Below are 20,760 nucleotides of genomic sequence, written 5' to 3'. Positions count from 1 at the left end.
TTGGTAATGATGGAGTGACCTCCACATTGAGGATCTCATCCCAGGATTATCAAGTCCTGGACAATTAAGGGATGCTGGTGCAAAATTGTGGGTTTTTCGCCGGATTTATGGTCACTTCCCATTAGTAATGTTGGAGTGACCACTACTCTGGCGAAAAAACCACAATTTTGCACCAGCATCCCAGGATTATCCAGGGCTTGATAATCCTGGAATGAGATCCTCAATCCGGAGGTCACTTCATCATTACCAATCAGGAGTGACCATAAATCCGGCGAAAAACCCACAATTTAGCACCAGCATCCCCTAATTGTCCAGGATGTGACAAACCGGGGATGAGATCCCCAATCCGGAGGTCACTTTATCATTACCAATGAGAAGTGACCACAATTCCGGAGAAAAACAAACATTTTTGCACCAGCATCCCAGGATTGTCCAGGATATGACAATCCTGGGATGAGATCCTTAATCCGGAGGTCACTCCATCAATAGCAAGAAGAAGTGACCACGATTCCTAAGAAAAATTCAAAATTTTGCAGTAGCATACCCCCCCCCCAGTTACCGCCAAATTATCATAATCTGGAGGCAGAAAGCACCTCTCCGACAATATTCATTCCATTCCCGGAGCAATAATGCCTGGGAATAATAGCCGAGATTATACAATCAGGGCTCCTGGATGTAATGGCAATAGGGAAGAAATTCCCATGAAGTGTTTAAATTTCGTTCAATTGTCATCCGAGAGCGAACGAGAAAGCGCAATAGAAAAAATTAATGCGTTAGAAAGAGATATCGCTAAAGTTTTCTTGGCGCGAAGCTGAAACCAAGAAACTGACAAGTAGAATAACGCAAATTTTGATTTTACTTTTCTGGATAAATCGTCGTAAAGTAGAATACCGACAGTCTTGGTCTTTATTTTGATTTTTATCTTGATCTTGAAAGGTGTCTCTATCCTAGAATACCACCCATTGTTTGCATTTTCTTGTAATTTCTCTAGAAAGTCATTCTTGTGCAAAAATTGGAGTTGATTTCAATTTTTTTTTCTCTTCTCCGCGCAATTTTTCGGGTTTTCTTTTCTTTGGAGTATGACGTCATTGCTGGCGTTTTTGAGAAAATCTATAGGTACCGGTTTATAACTTTTTATCTGATTTTAGTGAATCAAGAAAAGCTGTTTGGATACTTCTTGACCTCTGTTGTTTATTTGGCAGAGTCATTCCATTTTCGAACGAATAAACTCCTTCCCTCGGATCGGCCCAGCCGTTTCCCATAAGTTCACTTGCAAAAAAAAAGAATTTAATACATTTCGAGTAAAAGCTTTATTTTATAAAGAACACAATGTTTTTTTTTTCACCACAAATGCTACAAAAAACGGAAATATTTTATAGATTCCTAATTAAACGATTTTTCCTTCATTTTTTTTTGTTACTATTTCATTGACTAGCATTTAAACACTTTTGTTTTACTTTTTTTTCGCACTCTGGAAAGAAAATATGGAAAGAAAATACGGTAATGTCGCAATGAGAATGTTATAATTTATCTTTTTTTAGCTTTGAGGAGAAAATTGTGCAAAATTCGCAACTAAATACTTTTAATTTGTAAAATATCCTCAATTCACTATCAGGTAAAATTTTAATCAATGCATTTTTCTTGCCGTAAATCAGTGCATCAAACTCTACAATAGAGATTAAATTCAACATCTTCAACTAGGAAATTTCTAAATTCTACATTTTTTTCTGCCTGCAACCAACTCTCAAAAGATTTCAATATAATATATTTTTTAATGTAATATAATTTGTTTGTTTTTTTTTTAGAATGTAAATAGAGACAGAGAGCATGATTCCAATGTTGCATTTTCATTGTAGATTATTATTCTCTATTTTTTCTTGTTTGTTTGTTAATTATTTAGTTACATATTTTATTTTTTGGTGTTGGGTAAATTGTTTGTTGATTCATTTACAGCTAATCTTACGAAAAAATGCTTCTAAGATTAATTGTAGGTATTTTATATGAAATATATTTTATGTAAGTAAATAGTTTTTAGCACTAAGATGTGTAAACACTTTGTAAATCGTCTGATATTCAATTTTTATCTCATAATTTTTTTTTAATCCACTATTTACTCATTTTGTATGCAAGTTAGACTAGATTTTAACACTACAGCTTGCTTTTCATTTTATCCAGTATGTAATAGATTATTTTATTCTATTCTATTTCTATATTTTCTTTAATTTATCCTGAAAAAAAATGTTGCAAAACCTTCCTCACTGTTTTTTAATTATTCGAGAGAGTTGGGAAAATTTTGTCGATCAGTGTAAAAATTTTCGTTCTAATTGATTTGTTTTCTTGAGTTTTACAAAAAATGAGATTTTTCTTCTTATCTAAGAAAGACTTTGCAACACCTTTTCCAACGTATTTTTAACTATAAAATATTTTATTCATTATTGCGGGAATTTTTTCATTTCATTTTTTGTTAAATAAAGTCTCTGAATTTTTTTTTCTTTTGGATTTGAAGAAACCAAATTTGATCGGGCGGATTGCGCAGTTCACATTATTACACCTAAATGCACTTAAATCTTATAAAATAATTGAACTTTGTAGAGATTGGAAAAAATAATAATCAAAAAAATAATAATGGCTTTAACCGAAAATAATAATTCACCTTTTATAAAGACAATATCACACAAAAACATTTAAAAAAAAAATATAGAGAGAGATTGAGAGAGAAATTCAAAATGTTTTAAAGTAATCCACTTATCCCGCTACTTTATAAAGTATATAATAATATAATTAGGTATGTTTGTATTGTATAATCTAGTAGTATTTACCCCACATTTCTGGAATAGTCCCAGAACTTTTAGACATTCGTCCCATAAGCTCCACCACTGTACATTGCCCTGGAACTATCAGTGTCCAGGGAAATGTCTTCAGGGCTGGCTAAATCAACGCGTACGGTACCGGAAGTGTTGCGTCGTTTGGCTGCTTGAGCCGCACCCCAATTGCTGAGTGTCCAGTGGAAGCAATTTGTTTCTGACTGTGTCGTCTGGATGGCTGTTGTTCGATTCCCACATGGCAGTGTCTCCGTTGTACCCAATGCCACACCCGTGACCGCAGCAATACTCTCCCGGGAGTCATTTGTATCATCCGATGTCTGTGATCCCAGTGAATCGAGACTCGAATCCGCTACACCACCACGGAAGCGAGCAATTGCACTCACAGCCTGAAAACAGAAACAAAAATAAGCTGAGAAATGCTCCCTTTGCACAAACTCCTCTGATGATAAATTACCTGCAAATCCCCGTGGCAGTCCTCAATAGCGCGCAAAATCTCCCAACAGAGCTCAGAATCAAGCGGAATAGGTTGCTCAGAATCCCTATTGTGGATTGCAATGGTAATATGAACAGGATGTGGGATTGGAAGTGGAATAAGAAGCTTCTCAGCTGGATTTCGTTCACCGTGTTTTCGTTTCCACGGTCTCCACGGTGGATTGGAATTATTCACCGGCTGCTGCCGACGAGCACGCACCCTTGGTGTGGTCAAGCCCGTTGGAATATTATCGCTAAAAAGAAATATTATTTTTAGCTTTTAGGAAGTTTCTTCTTTTACTATTTAAGAGATTTTGTAAACTTACTGTCGCTTTTCTGCCTTCCGGAAGTTCATTGTGATCCGGGAGCGTGGATTGAAGGCTGACACTTCGAGATATGGTGAATGTACTTGAATATTCCCACGTGGTGCATATACATTCCCCAAGAGATCTGGCCCATTGACACCCATTATATCACTGGCATTTTGTACCATTTCACTGTAGCGCGATAGATCAAGCTGCTGATGCGGTTCCAACTTGAATTGCGTTTCAGTCTCACTCACCGGAGTGAGAAAGTCCAAACTGAAGATCTCCATGTAGTGCACACCTGCCAACCCAGCCCAATCCCCATGAGAAATACCCTTTGTCTCCCAAAATTCATCTTCTGACAGCGATAGATGCGGAAGAATGTGTGCTGGGTAGAATCTCTCAAGCAGATGGGCACCCTGTTGAATGGCAATCTTCAAATCCATCGTGGACATTTTAATCTTGGACTTTACAGCCGGTGTCAGGCCTGTCTGTAAATCACGTCTTCTCTTCTCCAATTTCTCCCTCAACGATGCAATCAGATCATTGCTTTCTCGCTCCAAATTCCGATAGGGACCCGTCTTGGAGAGTTCCGCGGAGAATGGGCCAAAGCATGCTTTTACGAATTGACTGAAATCCTTCTGAGGTTGCATTATAACGGCTTCAATGGCAAATTCAAAGGCATTCAATTCCTCCATCTCCATCTTTGCCTCAAATGCCGCAAGAGCTTGCTCCGGCTTTATAATGAAGTAGTAATCAAGCGCTAAGCCCGGACCGGCAATCCGTCGAACAGCTAGACTATCACTAGCTGGCACCCGACCGCACTTCTTGATGAACAAATGGAATGTCATGGAATCCCAGAGCAATCTCAGCCAGTAGCGTGTTAATCCAACACAGAGAACAACAACAGACGTCAGTGGGCAGATGCATGTTGCCACAAAGACAGCCATTAGAGGCTGTAGACATCCCTGACAGAGAATATTCCACACGACAGCCTCAAAGAGGACCCCATAGCGATTTCTCGTTGCTTCCGGACAGTCTAAATCGAAGATGAGCATCATGTACAGGTGCAGAAGGAGCGTAACCACAGGCACCCACAGAGGTGCCGTTATTGCACACACTATACTCGCAAGGCTGACAGTGATACAGAGTAGGGGGAAGATAAATATGATGAGCAGTGTTCCAAGGAAGCCTTTAAAAACATAATTCCACACACGATTCATGTGCCGAGTCATTCCTTTGCCAATGAACCCGGTATCCGGTTCCGTTTCAAAGTGTGTTCGTGCCTATTATTCGCCAGCGCAGAATTAAGTAAACAATAAAAGATGAAATTAATTAATTAACAAGCACTTAAGTGGCTGGAACAAAAGGACACTTTTGGCCCTGATGGAAGAATAATGTGTTGGCATTATGTTAATTTAGGAGCTACTACATGAAAAATCATTAGATAGATTAGAATCATACAAAATATCACATTTTAGTTGAACATACTTTTGATATGTGTCTCCAGAGTTCCACGAGGCGAGATGCCATTGTTTGGGTAATGCTGGTCTTTCGTGGGAAGAGTGTCCCATTAATTTGCGATAACTCCAAATCGTGCATAAATGGCTTCATGCAGAACAACGCACGCAATCCCAGTGGACTACACCACGGTACAACAATACCCAGGAGGAACATCATATTCCACGTCCAGCACCAAGTACGCTGAATGAGATTGAGAAGGCGCCACAGTGGCCATCGGGTACTTGTTGTGCGATTCACCTCCTTCTCCACGAGGAACACCGGTTGACTGGGATCACTGCGTGGGGTGACAATGGATGTGGCCTGCTGACAAATAACCGTCGGTATCACCTCCGATTGTCCTTGAAAATTGCGTCGAATGATCCACGATTGCGGTGACCAAATACGACAGGGCCACTGAAAATTCCTCGTTGGTGTCTTCGCATTGCGCAACTCCTTCAGCAGCACTGGCTCACGCTCCTTCATGAACACCATGTCACGATTAAGGAAGTACGCCGTTTGCTGGAGATTGTGCTTTGAGCACCCCTTGAGTGCCTCCTCGTGCGCTGACCACGTTGTCTTTGTGAGTTTCGACAGTTCAGCCGACGAGAGACGCGATCGAAGCCACGGTGCCACGCGAGACAGTACTGGATGTGTTTCCGTGAGATTCTTCTGCTGCTCCTCGCGACAATGCTTCAATTCACGCTGAATCTTCTCCACGGCCTTATGCATAATCACCACCGATTGAGCTTGCTGCACCAACAGCTGCGGTATACCCGCACCCAAAACTTCCAAGTCCGTATTGGAGAGAATTGAACTGTAAACACGCTGCAGGTATTCCTTCATTACGGCCTCATTTACCTCCTGCACAAAAGGAAAAAAAAACAAATATAACTTGAAATAATTTCTAATCTATCAGCTCTATCAGCGTGCATTTTATTGCACATTTTTTATGACTTCTTTTTGCAAACAAAATTTGTTTTATTTGCATTCTTTAAATTGTTTTTCTATTGACAAGGCAAATAAAAAAATGTATTTGCATTAAATGCCAGAGCCATAAGACTTTTATTTGTCTTGCATTCTAGTGGTGTAGTCTGGTAGAGTATTTGGGCGTGTAACACCATAAGAATCTCAAACAGTTCGAGGTTGATAATTTTAAAAAAAAAATAAAAATTACCTATTTTTTAAACGTCAAAATATGAAAAAGTTGTAGGAGAAATGTCAAATGTTGGGAAATTAACGTCAAAAGAAAGAAAAACGTCAGACTTTAGAAAATAAAAAAATCGTCAAACGTTAGAAGAGAAACATCAAGCGAAAGAAACGAAACGTTCAGAAAGGAACTTCAAAAGAAAGAAATGTTAAATGAAGGAAAATAATATAAGCAATTTGAAAAGGAACGTCAATCGTTAGGAAGTGAGTGTTGAAAATCATAATTAAAAACGTCAAATTCTAGATTTTTCTTCTTTAAACGTCAAGCGACAGAAAATAAATTTCAAAAGCTTACTGAAGAACTTTAAAACTTCCAAAACAAACGTCTAACGGTGTAAAAAATAAACGTCAAATGGTATATAAAACATAAAAAGATAAACTTTTCTTTACACATCAAGTGAAAGCAAGATAACGTCAAACGTTAAACAAGAATCGTTTCACATTAACCGTTTGAATATCCCTGAAGTCATTATGAAGGAAATCAAATATCAGAGAAGAAACTTCAAAGAAAGGAAACGTCAGTCTTTAAAAAAGAAATGATGGAAATTAATCGTAACGTTAGAAAATAAACGAAACGTTCAAACAAGAACTTCGCATAAAAAAAGAAAAGTCAATTAATTGAAATGTTAAATTTAGAAAAATAATTAGGCGACAAAAAAGAAACGTCAAACGTTAGAAACGTCAATTGTTATGACACAACTTGTCAAAATCCACATATTTGAATGTAACAGCCGTTTACAGATTCTAAATTTCTAATTTTGAATAAATTTCTCTTTACGCTCCTATTTCATTCTTATCGAAATAATTAAAAATTTGAAGAATTTAAAAGAAAAAAGAATAATTACCTCTTCAATCTCCTCATCGGGCATCTTCTTTTCTCGCATCTCAGCAATGAGGCGCTCGCGAAAGTGAAGAAACCACCCTCTTGTCTCCCTCTCGAGTATACCAATCAATATTGGCAGTGCTTTCCTCATAATATCCCGAGAGAACAGCCTCAAATCAATCTCTTGACCCTTGGGCGTGAGGAAGAGATATGGAATTGGTTGTGCATTTGTGTCACATTCCACTTCAAATTTCTCCATTGTTGCTCGTCTCAATTGATGCCTAACATACGCTGTTAGGGAATCCATACAATCTTCATATTCTGGCTGTATATTATATGTGGCAGAAGATGCGGAGGCAGAATGAAAAGAGTTGAAGAAAAAATAGTCATATAAAAATTGATGACAACTTCAACAAAAAAAAAGACAAGAAGCCAACAATTTGAGCCACACCACACAGATAAAATGGGGCAAAAGAAAATTGGATAATCGTTCATTTACCCGGCAAACAAGTTCTGCCACGAGGAAACGGCAGCGTTCCTCCTTAATCTTGTAATCGAGATTGTGTGCCATGAGGGATGGGACACCAACAAGCATATCCAATATCTTGATGAGGCCATCGAAGAATGCCCGTGCACCCTGGGCAACGCTGAAAAAATGCCCCGTGAGACGTGATTTAGCCGTCACCACAATAAAACGTGCCGCCAATGCCAAATCACTCAGTAGAGAATCGTGTGCACGTTCAGAACCCTTCTGCAGCAGCTGCGACAAACGCCAACGATGCACTTGTCCCGGAAAATTCAAGCTTGCCACCTCGAATTCCCTGCAATGGAGAGAACACCCATTGTGGGTTATTCTTTGGCATCTTCTTGTCCTTTTTTTGATTTTGTTCATTCTCCAATAGAAACCACTCAGATTGAACTCATGACAGAAAAAAAAGAGAAATTTTTATATAATAAACTTTGTGAGAACTGTTTGGAAAATCTCGAGAATTTTTCATTTTAAAATTCTTTTTTGAAAATTCTAAAGTTTCTCCGTAACTTTCAAAACAATTCTCATAATAATCTTGCATAATATATTATGTACATATAGTGATGTAGCATATTGAAAAAAAGAACTAAAAATTCGTGAAGAGAAAGATGATTTTGTATACAGATGAAGACTACGAAACAGAAGAGTGGAGGAAAAGAAGTGTAAGAACGAAAAAAAACATCTAACAATCATTCCAATATAAGAATAAATTTACTGAGACACAATAAATCTACCAATTTCTCTGAAAATAATATTCAAACCACATTTCCCGTCCATTAAATCACAATATTTTACAATTACACACTCAATCATGCATATTTTTTTTCTGGGTCTCCTCTTCCTCTTTTTCTCTTTCTCTCGTAAGACCCTCATTTCCATTTTTTTTCTCAAAGATATAGCACATCAAAATAAGACAATGCCTTCCTTCCCCTTTTTTGTCTTTTCTGCTTTTCATTCTTGTACAATTTCTTTTGCTGTTGCTTTTTTTTGTTTTTGAGATGGAGAAAATCTATTTACCCGGTCGAGCGTATCGTTTCCAATTGCTCCAAACTTAGCTTCTTCGGTTTCCCAAATTTATCCTTTTGCAAGCTTTACAATATTGGAGTGCATTTGTTAGTTAAACATTTTCTTTTCTTTGATTGCTGTACAAAGGATACAATTTCACAAAGGATTTTGCTCTAAATATACTTTTTATTTCTTTAAAAAAAAGTTAATTTGTGTGTGTAACAGAAACAATAAACTATTTGGATTTTAAAATAAAATAAAATAAATTTTGTGAGACGGACTTTTTTAATTTGAATCGGATATTTGTTTTGTCCCAATCAACAAATATGTTTATTTATTTTAGGTGGGAGAACAAATGTATAAATGTGAGAAACTAACATGAAATTATGTACAAATATTTAATAATATTTCTGCCTTTGGGTGCTAATTGGACATTTTTCTTTCTAATATGGGCGAAAAAATGATTTTTTTCTCGACTAATTTTATTGTCATTAGTTTGAAAATATTTGGGAATTGATTGGGTGAAAATTATGTGAAAAAAAAGTATTTTAAGGTAATTACGAACCCTCTCTCTCGGAGTGATCTCAGCTGTGTGTTGGTCAATCGACGCGGTTCACCATTCCCATCTGCCGCCACGGCGTCCAATTCATCGAAAGGTGGTGCAATGAATAAATCACGTAAGTTTATCGGACGTGATTTCCTATTGCCATTCGAAGATGCCGACGAGGAGCTATTGCCCCCACATAGCGGATTGGGTAGAACTGCACACAAGTTGCACACACAAAAAGAGGGAAAATCAATTAATTACACCACGAAGAAGGTGCCCACAAATGGTCAAAGGTATATAGATAGAATAGATGTTGGTCAACTTACCAATTGGAAATGTTTTCCAATGATAGAGAAATTGCTCAGCAACTTGTTTTATATGATCAACAAGTTGCTCCACTTCAGGTGGAGCCCCCACGAGGCTCACATTGAAATTCACAGGCTCCCTCTCGGGTCCTAGTAAACTGTTTGGCCTTGACCTCACGACCGGTTGACCACCACCACTCTGACGGAGAGTTGCTGTCTCTCCTCCGGACGCCTCCATGGTTCACGTCCGCCACAAACAAACTGTATGCAAATTCCCACAATAAACTAAATGTGTCACCACGTCATAATCACACAGTAAATCTGCAAAAGAAAAATCCCCAAGAATTCATAAAATGCACAGAACACTATACTGAACAAAACACATAATATATTTTTTCTGATCAACAATTTTAACATTGTGTCTTGTAATATCAATTCAGCTGCTTTAAATATTTGATGAAGTAGCATAAAGAATAAATTCTCCTCAACACTGCCTATATTAATTTAACTTAATTTCTCACACACGAAGCAGCTGCATTTTCTTTAAATCTCACACTACACAAGGCACAAAAAAAACTCACACAGAAAATGAATCTTTTATTTAAACATTCTCTCTTTTTTAGGTGAAATGTTGTGTGAAAATTCCGGAAAATGTAAAACTAATTTCCTCTCTCTTTTAAATTCCCTTTTTCATCTTGAGGAATTCAAACACTGCTGAATTATTCTGTGAGCTGAGCTCTCTTCACACACTCAGCTTTATGCGAGAGACTTTGTTAAAATCTCTGTGTTTTATATTCTTTCCAGGGGGGTATTACTAGTGGATAAAATTAGTCCCATTGTTCTTGTAACATGAATTGGAAACATTTTAAGCTCTATTGTTTGTTTTAGAATTTTCTCATAAAGTAAAATAAAGCGAGTAGATTTTTTTTGCATTCCAATCAATCAATTTTCTGTTCTAATTAACCTTCCACCCTGATTTCATCCTGTTAAGTGAGTGATTGATAACGATAGCCAATAAAATTGCTTTGCCCGAATCTATTAGCCAATCAGAGGACTTTTTTGACATATATTTTTTTATTATTTTACCTTTTAATTAAAAAAAAATGTTTTTTGTTTTATTTTAGCCCTGGTAATAGCTAGGAGTTTAAAATGTTAGACTATCTTTCTGTGATAGCAAAAGCTGGAAAATATAGCCAACATGGCCGCAAAAATTTTAACAAAAAATTGGTCATATCTCTTATTCTACTTGTTCGATTTTGATCAAAACTATCTCAAATGGATGTTCTCAAGAAGATCTAAAATTGAGTACATACTTTAAACATCTACAAATATCAGAAACTGCAAAAACAAGACGTGGGGGCTTTTGTGATCTCTTAGTTTTATATGCTAGACTGATCATCGCAAATAAGAACTGTATTAATTTTTTTAAAAAAAAATCTTTTTTTATAGAAAAGAAAATAATTTATTTCAATTAGAAATTATTACTTCTGTAGGATAGTTCAAAGCAAACTGTTGTTAAACTTTTACAATAGCTTTCGGCTCTCTTCTGATCTTCATCAGGGGTTGTTAGAGTTTTAGACTAGGGCTATCATCACACTACAATTCTTTTTATAGAACTTGAACTATAGCTCCTGAAGAATGAGCTATAAAAATGAGCATGAATGTTAATCATCAGAACGGTTACGAAAAATTGATTTCTGGGGTTTCTAAGGTTTCTGCGTTTCTGAAAACATTAAAAAATTCAGTTGATGTTCCCTTTTGCATGGATGGAGCTCTGTGGGAAGGAAAATCGCAGTCAGAAGAACATTTTGGGAGCAGCGTACAAAGCTGTGATCGATGATGAGCCCTGTGAGTGGTATGATCTAAAATTAACGCTCATATAGTGTTTGTATTAAAGGAATGCGAAGAAAGAGGAAAGTCAGCGCTCCAGGGAATGTGAAAAAAGATGCTTAGGCAAACACATCTCGACGGCGAACACGTGTGTTTGGGAGAATCGCAGAATTCTCTCAATTCAGCCTGTGTGGTGTGGTGCTCCAATAAAAGTTCCTTGGTCCCACTAATGCTCTCCTCAAGAGAACTTTTCAATGCATCTCTAAATGTTACAAATTAATTCACACACACGATCCGTGATTATTCTGGGGAACGAGAGAAGCTCTCCAATAATGATTGAAGTGACGAACAGCTCATTTTTCCTGCCTCTCCGGAGGCTCTGTAGGGGGATGTGTGTGGGGGGAATTGGAATTCTTTTGGGTTCCGTAGAGAGGCCAATAGAAGTCGATTTGCATTATTTTATTCGTTCCATTTGGCACACAATGGTTGATGATTGAGAGTGTCTGGACATTTTTTGAGCTTCCCCAATGTGTAGTCTCTAATCCCCCTCTGGTTGTGTGTACCTATTCAGTGGCTTGCGGCACCCACCCTCCCAGCTTGCCCCACACTCCCGGCCGCCAGCAGGGCAGCAAACAATCGATAAAAGGGTACAATTCCAAGAGCTGTCTCTCCCCTTTTTGAGTCCCATTCAGCTGTTCGTCATCCCAATCTCCAGGCAAAAAGGTGTCAGAACAAATATTTGATTCATAAATCACCGAGAAAATACAGAGATCATCCATGCAAATGTTTAGAAAAACAACAAAAAGATGTGGCGAGATTTTTTTCGCCTTAATGGAGCATTCCTCCTCCACCTCCCAAATCAATTATACCCCAATTGGGGCCCTCCCAATCACGAAATTCCCACTCAAAGTCCTTACTTATTTGATGTAGATTAGAAATAAGTGGGTCAAATAGCAAATTACATACCATTTTAGGCCAATAATTGTTCTTTTCTGGCACTCAAGCATTCTTTTCTTTCTCTTCGTCGTTTTTTGTGCGTACAAATTGCAATGGAATTTTTGGTGTTTACACAATAAACACTGAACTGATAACTTTTACACTCTTTTCCTATCGTTGCGAAATGCTTTTAAAATGATAAAATTTATGCTACATATTGAGGGAACGCAGGAATTTTGTAAAAAAAGAAGAGCGAACAATTTTTGTGTATTTTCTTTTTGGTGGAAGGAAAGAACGCTGGTTGCAATAGCACTTATCGTATCTGCTGTCCAAATCCCTTTATATACGACATTTGCTGTTTCAACCAGCGAGAAACCCTTTAAAAATTATCTAATCCTTCATTGTTGTACCACGATTGATTTTTTAGCAGTCAAAATGCAGTGAAATGTGAAAAAAAGGCATTTTTGTGGCTAAAATAGTCAAAAAGGGTGAAAAACATCATTTTTTCCATCATGAAGAATTCGTCGACATTTCTCATTTCATCGACATTAGCAATTCTTCTTCTTTTTATGATTGATTTCATTTCGGAATCCCCATAACCATTAGCAGCGGCGTCAAATCATCCCAGAAAATTCACCAAGAAAATCCAAAATTTCTGTTGTTTTTTTTTTAATAAAAAATCCATTTGGAATGGATGTTGTGGGTGGAGTGGTTCCGGAGTACAATCTGGACAAACTCTGTCGCCTCTGCCTCAAGGAAGACGAAGATGTGCGCTCGATATTTTCCGATGAAAATGGTCAAACATTCACGGAAATTATTATGGCCTGTGCGGAGATTCAGGTTTGTTGGGAAGGTTTTGATCACATCCTGTGTCTTTTGCACCATCTACGTGCTTCCTTACAGATCCAGGAGAACGATGGGATGCCCAATCAGATGTGTGGGATGTGCAAAGTGCAGGTGCAGAGCGCGTATGCCTTCAGGAAACGAACGGAGGAGAATGATGCTTCCCTCCGGATGTACATGGTGCACAAATTCCCTGAAAGATTCAAAGCAAGTGAAATCCATCAAAACGCCCTGGAAACTAACTCAATCTTGGACTTGAAACCCGATCAGGAGTTTCAGAATGTGGAATTTACCCTCTCTATTGAGCCGGATGTGTCTTTTGGTGTGGATATGGATGATGGTGTTGCAGGAGAGGAAGTTATTGAGTATCTGGAGACGGATGAAGACCTCAAGCCACAATTTGACAAGGAGAGTGAGGAAAAGAGTCAAGAGGAGGGTAGTACAGTGATGGTGTGTCATGTTTGCAATGAGGAATATGCGGATGTGGGTGAATTGAAGGGACATATTGAGAGTACCCACACTCGTCACAAGGTAAAGCAGTGTCGGGCGTGCAGGACTCAGTTTAGAATGAAAACCCAGGCAAAGAGACTGACCACAGAGCAGGAAGAGCAAGTAGAGGAGGAATCAAAAGCTGATAAGGAAGCTTGCTCGCAGTGCGAAAAGAAATTTCCAAATGTTGAAGCTCTCAAAGCTCATCTGCAGACACACAAGAAGCAAAAGTGAGTAAAAGATTCCTTTTTGATGAGATTTATTTTGATGGGATATTTTTTTGTGTTTTTAGAAGACGAGGCCGTCCATCGCTAAAAGACATCGAGGTGCGCAATCAGCTGTCCAACTTGAAGGATGAGGAAGAGAAGCAGAATAAAGTGTACCAGATGATACAGGAGTACTCTCCAGAGGGTGTGGTGGCCCTGTGTCGAATTTGCGATGTTACATTCAGTAAAATCTGCCAGCTGCGGAATCATTTGAACAAACACAAATGCTTGGACTCCTTCGCGGATGTAAATCTCACAACCAAGTGCTACTTATTCGATAATACAAAGATCATGCCCGACATGGAGACCAATGAGAGTCTCATAAACTACGTAATGAATGAGATTTGTATGGGGAATTCAACGCGTTTCTATCAAATAACCAACAACAATGGCCATGAATTTGAGCTGTCCGACTCGGATTCCAGCGAATCGGGTACTGAGGACTTCCTCTCCGGCGATCGGAGGCACCATCAGTGCTCAGCGTGTCAGCAGGTCTTCGATCGACTGTACAAAATCCTCGCGCATATGCGTCTCGATCACATTGAGTCGGATTTCACGGCAAAGTGCCCCCAATGCACTCGTGTGTTTCCCAATGATGCCCTCCTGGCAAAGCACACGCGATTGCAGTGCCAGAACAAGGAGAAAATGTACTTTTGCCGTATTTGCAAAATCAAATTCATGTGGGAAAATAGCCATGAGAAGCATCATCAAAATTTTCATGCAAATCGCACACTTGTGGCCAAGGGGAGACGCGATAAGATTGCAAAGGGAAAGCCAAGAGAGAAGTCCTTCCCGTGCTCCATCTGCAGTAAGGCCTTCTACAGGCAGGAGCATCTGGATCGTCACGTGAAGATACACATGCCGTCTGAGAAGAAATTCGAATGTACAGTGTGTCAGAAGAAGTTCAATCGAAAGGACAATCTTAGGTAAATTTTTTTGAGGCTTTTTCCTTTGATGTGGAAGCAAATCTACTAATTTTAAAACTTTTCATTTGAATAGGTCACATATGAGAGTTCACAAGGACATTAAAGAGGACACAGATAAGCATTTATGTGTCTACTGTGGACGTAGTTTCTCCAATTCATCGAATCTCATTGTTCACATGAGGAGACATACGGGTGAGAAGCCATACCGATGTGATCTCTGCGATAAGGGATTCCCACGATCGTCTGATCTTCAGTGTCATCGTCGAACACACACGGGAGAGAAGCCCTGCCTCTGTACGATCTGTGGGAAAGGTTTCTCCCGATCGAATAAGCTTGTTCGTCACATGCGCATCCATACAGGTACGTTCTCTCTCTCCTAAAAGCAGTGACTTTATGCAAAACTTTTCACAATTCTTCTCTTCACAGGTGTTCGTCCATATAAATGCACGTACTGCGATCGTGCATTCACGCAGTCAAATGATTTAACGCTCCACATAAGAAGGCACACGGGGGACAAGCCATACGTCTGTGGTATTTGTGGTGATCGCTTTATACAGGGTACAGCCTTAGCAGCTCATCGACGCATGCAGGGACACTACGAAGAGGTGAACCAACCAACACCCTTCTCCAGCATCAGCGTAAACAATCCCAATCGCTTTACAAATGCCAATCGGGTCAATCGCATTGGAATTCCTCCTGCCACACAACCGGAGCAGCAGCAGCAGCAACAGCCACAGCCTACAACGCTCATCATTTCGCCGTCAACGCAAGTCACAACGCTGGCAAACATAAAGACGGAGAAAGTTCAAAATGAAGCCATTGTCATTCCGGTGAATGCCTTGACGCAAAGTACGCAAAATCGTGCATCAAGTCCCCTCAATCCAACCATTGCTAGAATACACGTTAATTCCGCAGGGTATGGCGCAAATGGGCAGATATTCTCCAGCTTTGAAGTCACCTCACTCCTGTCGATGCCTCACTACCAAATGCAGCAGCAAACAACTGATACGCAGCAGCAGCAGCAACAGCAGCCAAATCAACAAGGATACAACTGATCCAAGCGATAGATCATCGGATAGATCCAGTAAAAGAATCAACATGCAGGTATATTTTATCGAAATTTGGGTATTTCTGTGAGTGTTTCATCATTTATACTTTTCCTTTTTCTTTAAATCCGTAAAATTTCCCATTTTTTATGTAATTTTATTAGAAGATTCCAAATCTTCTTTTTAGTTTTTTAGAGGTGATAATTTAGCAATACATAATTTGTATGTAAAATATTCTATTAAAATACATTCATTTCATTTTTTAAAATTCCAACAGAGGTAATTTAAATGGAATGTGATTAAAATTTTGTAGTCTTAAAAATTCCATGAATAAAGCGTATAGGAGTTTACTCGTTTCTGTATGAGAAAACCTTAATTTGAGGAAAGAAATACAAAAGAATAAGAGATTTCGCAAAACAAAGATTTTCCATTTTTTACTGGAAAGATCTGCAAAATTTGCCCAAAGTACGAAACATTTACGCTCATGTTTCATGCATTGAAACACGCGAAAAACAATGGTGACGTCATTGTTTACATTTTTGGGTAAATTTATATCAACCAGTCTCTTTTAAAGTGTTAAAAGGAAGTCTCTTTGGTGCTTTCTGATTCTTTTCTGGTAACAACCTTTAATCGTTGAGTTTCCTCGAAAAGATCATGACGCCACTCGAATTTTATTTGTGCTCCTGATGAGACACTCAAGAATTCCCATATGTGGCAGATGGGAGAGCTGGTAGGCAGCCTGTAGTTTCTAGAGAGCATTGACTATTTCTTAAGGATGATGATTATAATGTAGATTTAAGTCCCTCAAAAGACCATTTTGAAAGTTTAAAAAAATGGCATCCTCGTTGTATAAAATTTGTGTAATTATATTCAAAAAATAATAAAGAGCATCACAAATCTATTTTAGAAAAAAAATAAAATAGTCTGTCTCTTACATAAAATCATATTGAAGCTCCTGATCCTGGAGGTGGATGTTAATGAGCAACGAACGGGTACATTGGGGATTCCGTTGGCACTTGAATGTTCCGGAAATTGTGTCTCCTGATGTGACGGGTAGTGGTGTGGGCAGGAAGAAGATAACCTGCTTCCAATGTGTGGGCGTTGCATGAGGTCCTGTTGAGAATTTCACTGGACACGTGGGAAGATCGAAGAATGTATCAAAGTACCCAACAAGGGACGTCATGGATCCACTTCGGAGGATCCGGAGGTTGAAGTTGTACGAGAAGGAGTAGCAATTGGTGTCCACAGTCATAAGATTGAAGTCAGCAATTGTATTTGGTTCCGTGAGGATACTTTCCGGTGGGCAGACCTCAACACTTGCCTCCCGCAGTACGTCATCCTTCATTGAGGACATATCAAAGCCATAGACCTCCTCCCAGAAACTAATGCGCTCTCGATGACGCTCTATATCTCCGGAGCCAACAAGACTAATCGTGCAACGATTTGGAAGGAGGATACCGCCTTGTGCGAGATAGTGATCACGTGCATAGATCACACTGTCCAGCATTCCCTCAAACAGAAGGAAATACCCCATCCATTCGGAAACAATCACATCTACTTTCTCCTTGAGAGCAACCTCCTCAATTCGTCCCTTGAGGAATTTTATATCCTTAAAACCATTTCGTCTAGCAATGTCCATTGCTTGAAAGATAATTTCCGACTGATCAACGGAAATTACTTGCTTTGCACCAGCACGAGATGCGAAAAGGGACAAGATCCCCGTACCACATCCCAAATCCAGCACTACTTTATCCCGGATTGCGGAGGAATTCTTCTCAATGGCATCCCTATAACTAAGCGTCCTAACTTCATCGCATAGCATTTCCTGATGGATTGCATAGTGGGAGTACGACGTGAAATAGGATTCATCGTCTCTGGGGGTTTTTGCAGACACTGTGCCCTTCTCTTCTTCCTCATCGAGCGGATTTTTCAGAAGGTTCTCAATGGCTTTCTGGGCTCTTTTGTTATGGAATTCAAGCTCCTCATTCCGCTTCAAAGCTTCTTTAAGGGCATTCTGCAGGTGTGTCAATTCCGAATGACTAATCGTAACATTTTCATTGTTCATTTTCGCGGAATCCTTTTGTTTTTTCCTGGAGATTTCTTCCGCGTAATCTTCAAAATCTACAAAAGAAAATGAATTTAAGTTTTGATTTCTTTCATGAATTTTTCTACAAAAATTTCTCACCAAAAATCAACCAATTTTGCATTTTTTCATCCACAGGACGAAGGTATTTTTCATCTGACCATGGGCATTCTACACTAGATCCAACATCTTCCGGTCGTAGCTTTTCCGCAAGGATGAAATTGATCATCTGGAAAGAAGTTCATTTAGTCACTTCCTCCCAAAAATACTTTGAAAATTGAATTTTACTTTAATGTATGAGTACTGATCCATTGAATACTTCTCCTGGAGATGCAGGACATCCAAATTGTGGCCATCTCGAAGGTGTTCTATCGCTTCTTCCCCAGTTTTGAAGGTATCATCACAAAATAAACACTGAAGACTCTCTTCTTCATTCTCCTCCATTTCTTCCCATCCATCTGAACAATCTCCATCACTCCCATAGCAGTTTTCTTCCGTGTGATTGCTACCACAATCACTACCAATTTCTCGGTCAATTTTCGACATTTTAGCACTTTTATTTACAATTTTCTTCCAAAGAAAGAACTTTGTTTGGTTTTCCTCGGAGCTCGCACGTGTTTTGCGGCTTGGATAAAATTTGACAGATCTCTTTGGATAAAGTTGTGGTAAACCTATTTACATCCCAGAACCTGAGATTTTTATGAAAACCATTTGTCCTGTTTGTCCTTCTTCCTTACAATCTTTTGCATACACTAAAAATCACAACAATTGAAAAAAATAATTTACTATAAAAACCGTTTTTTTTTTTGGAAATCTTGCGATTATTTAATTAAATTACTTAATCCTTTTAAATACAAACTAAATTAAATTCAATCAATTACTATAGTTGTGAAAATGAATCGATCAAGTGTTGAAAAATTGTCATAACACGATGGAGGATTTTGCGTAATAAAAGTAAAAATTGCCTTTGAAAATCGTTCTAAATGTTGTTATTCCACGAAAACTTACTAGTTAAATAGAAAATATCACGAGAAATCATTTAAAATTCTTCAAATTGCAATTTTCTTTGCCTCAAAAAGGAATAACCTCGAAAAATGGTAAGGAGCATCTGGAATATCCGGAATATCTTCAAGCGATATCGCTAAATAATGTCTATTTCTCCCCCTCAAGGCATCCTCATTGATCCTAGCTGGCGTAGGATTAGCTGCCGTTGGGTATGCTGGAAGATTCCTCCTGAGAAGAGTCCCAAATATGAGTCAGAGAATGAATGAGGCGCTAAAATCACTCCCAAAATTCGATGCTGAATCCCTGGCCAATGCAAAATACTACAAAGGTGGCTTTGATCCCAAGATGACCAAACGAGAAGCTTCCCTGATTCTTGGAGTCAGTCCAACTGCGTCAAAAACCAAAATATCAGACGCTCATAAAAGAATAATGCTCCTGAATCATCCAGATCGAGGAGGTTCGCCGTATATTGCGGCAAAAATTAATGAAGCCAAGGACCTCTTAGATAAAACGAATAAGTAATTTTAGAGTGTTTTGTTGTAAATAAAAAAAATAATTAGGGATTTTTGTGATTTTCAATTTTGCCGGAAAATTCTCTAAGAAATAGTTGCAAAAATATCCGCGGGAGTTTTTTTGGCGCTGTTTATCCATGGAAAATCACAAGACATTCCATGCGGAAAATTATTTGAAGGGTTATGCTGACGATTTTTGTGTCAAAGTAGCTGTCAGTGGGCCTTCCGGTCTTTTCATTCGCAATGGCGGTCGGTAAAAGTAAAGCAATTTCGAAAGGTGGCAAAAAGGGATCCAAAAAGAAGGTTGTGGACCCTTTTTCGCGCAAAGATTGGTACGATGTGAAAGCCCCCAACATGTTCGCTACGCGGAACATCGGGAAGACCCTCGTGAACCGCACACAGGGCACCCGTATCGCTTCCGAGGGTCTCAAGAACCGCGTGTTCGAAGTGTCTCTGGCTGATTTGCAAAACGACAACGATGCCGAGCGTTCCTACCGCAAGTTCAGGCTCATCGCCGAGGAGGTTCAGGGCAACAATGTCCTCACCAATTTCCACGGAATGGACCTCACGACGGACAAACTGAGGTGAGGAGATAGCTTTGTTGTCTAACATAACCTCGCATCTCATGCCGTTTTCGCTTCTTCCCCGGAAAACAGGTCGATGGTGAAGAAGTGGCAAACCCTGATTGAGGCCAATATTGACGTGAGGACAACTGATGGCTACGTTCTCCGTGTCTTCTGCATCGGCTTCACGTCCAAGGATTCGCTATCGCAGCGTAAGACGTGCTACGCCCAGCATTCCCAGGTGAAAGCTATCCGCAAGAAGATGTGTGACATTATTACACGCGACGTAGCCAGCTGCGATCTCAAGGAGGTGGTCAACAAACTCCTCCCTGACTCCATCGCCAAGGACATTGAGAAGTCCTGCCAGGGCATCTACCCCCTCCACGATGTCTACATCAGGAAGGTGAAGGTGCTCAAGAAGACACGTTTTGATCTGTCAAAGTTGCTGGAGCTGCACGGAGATGGCGGCGGCAAGGGCACTGAGGGAGCTGTAGCTGAGGGCGCCAAGGTCGACAGGCCCGAGGGTTATGAGCCACCAGTTCAGGCTTCAGTCTAAATTTCAACACAATGTCATGTGTTAGATTTTTGGTGGCAAAATAAACAACTTGAGAGACACTTCGAATCTTTCTTTACTCCTTCAGGATTTAGGTAAATGTATCAATTCTCTTTTTTGGCTAATATTCTTTACTTCCAGGTTCAATTCAGCCCTCAACCTTTGCCCTTTCACCTCTTTACTGAAATG

At 39.1% G+C, this 20,760-nt stretch overlaps 5 protein-coding genes across 9 annotated transcripts; 3 read left to right on the top strand and 2 right to left on the bottom strand.

Annotated features, from left to right (window-relative positions):
• Positions 1–1,291: 1,291 nt before the first annotated feature.
• On the bottom strand, positions 1,292–12,742 carry LOC129796975 (uncharacterized). Of its 3 annotated transcripts, none has more exons than XM_055839155.1 (9): positions 12,316–12,742; positions 9,541–9,840; positions 9,233–9,428; positions 7,633–7,954; positions 7,156–7,458; positions 5,093–5,965; positions 3,623–4,887; positions 3,280–3,550; positions 1,292–3,211 (listed from the first exon to the last, which is right to left on the bottom strand). In XM_055839155.1, the coding sequence occupies exons 2-9, from the start codon at positions 9,755–9,757 to the stop codon at positions 2,849–2,851; spliced, it is 3,810 nt and encodes a 1,269-aa protein (XP_055695130.1). In that variant the 5' UTR covers positions 9,758–9,840; positions 12,316–12,742; the 3' UTR covers positions 1,292–2,848. The 3 variants fall into 3 exon arrangements, with proteins under 3 accessions (XP_055695130.1, XP_055695131.1, XP_055695128.1); XM_055839156.1 differs by lacking the exon at positions 12,316–12,742 and adding an exon at positions 10,041–10,261; XM_055839153.1 differs by lacking the exon at positions 12,316–12,742 and adding an exon at positions 10,101–10,261.
• Positions 12,743–12,784: 42 nt separating this feature from the next.
• Positions 12,785–16,775, top strand: LOC129796987 (zinc finger protein 271-like). Of its 3 annotated transcripts, XM_055839187.1 has the most exons (6): positions 12,790–13,125; positions 13,189–13,847; positions 13,910–14,809; positions 14,883–15,169; positions 15,236–15,658; positions 15,725–16,775. In XM_055839187.1, the coding sequence occupies exons 1-6, from the start codon at positions 12,976–12,978 to the stop codon at positions 15,862–15,864; spliced, it is 2,559 nt and encodes an 852-aa protein (XP_055695162.1). In that variant the 5' UTR covers positions 12,790–12,975; the 3' UTR covers positions 15,865–16,775. The 3 variants fall into 3 exon arrangements, with proteins under 3 accessions (XP_055695161.1, XP_055695162.1, XP_055695160.1); XM_055839186.1 differs by having other exon boundaries at positions 12,785–13,125; positions 13,913–14,809; positions 15,236–16,775; XM_055839185.1 differs by having other exon boundaries at positions 15,236–16,775.
• On the bottom strand, positions 16,697–18,942 carry LOC129797013 (uncharacterized). The gene is made up of 3 exons (XM_055839240.1): positions 18,227–18,942; positions 18,041–18,167; positions 16,697–17,976 (listed from the first exon to the last, which is right to left on the bottom strand). Exons 1-3 carry the CDS (start codon positions 18,482–18,484, stop codon positions 16,787–16,789), a joined length of 1,575 nt encoding a protein of 524 aa, XP_055695215.1. The 5' UTR covers positions 18,485–18,942; the 3' UTR covers positions 16,697–16,786.
• LOC129797063 (mitochondrial import inner membrane translocase subunit TIM14) lies at positions 18,920–19,506 on the top strand. Its single transcript, XM_055839320.1, has 2 exons — positions 18,920–19,035; positions 19,109–19,506. Exons 1-2 carry the CDS (start codon positions 19,033–19,035, stop codon positions 19,463–19,465), a joined length of 360 nt encoding a protein of 119 aa, XP_055695295.1. The 5' UTR covers positions 18,920–19,032; the 3' UTR covers positions 19,466–19,506.
• Positions 19,507–19,598: 92 nt separating this feature from the next.
• On the top strand, positions 19,599–20,633 carry LOC129797046 (40S ribosomal protein S3a). Its single transcript, XM_055839295.1, has 2 exons — positions 19,599–20,039; positions 20,112–20,633. The coding sequence occupies exons 1-2, from the start codon at positions 19,699–19,701 to the stop codon at positions 20,572–20,574; spliced, it is 804 nt and encodes a 267-aa protein (XP_055695270.1). The 5' UTR covers positions 19,599–19,698; the 3' UTR covers positions 20,575–20,633.
• Positions 20,634–20,760: the final 127 nt, after the last annotated feature.

The sequence above is a fragment of the Lutzomyia longipalpis genome, chromosome 1, assembly GCF_024334085.1.
Source record: "Lutzomyia longipalpis isolate SR_M1_2022 chromosome 1, ASM2433408v1".
Lineage (NCBI taxonomy): Eukaryota > Metazoa > Arthropoda > Insecta > Diptera > Psychodidae > Lutzomyia > Lutzomyia longipalpis.
Note: the sequence above shows the minus strand (reverse complement) of the source record. Positions and strands in the feature narration are given on the sequence as shown.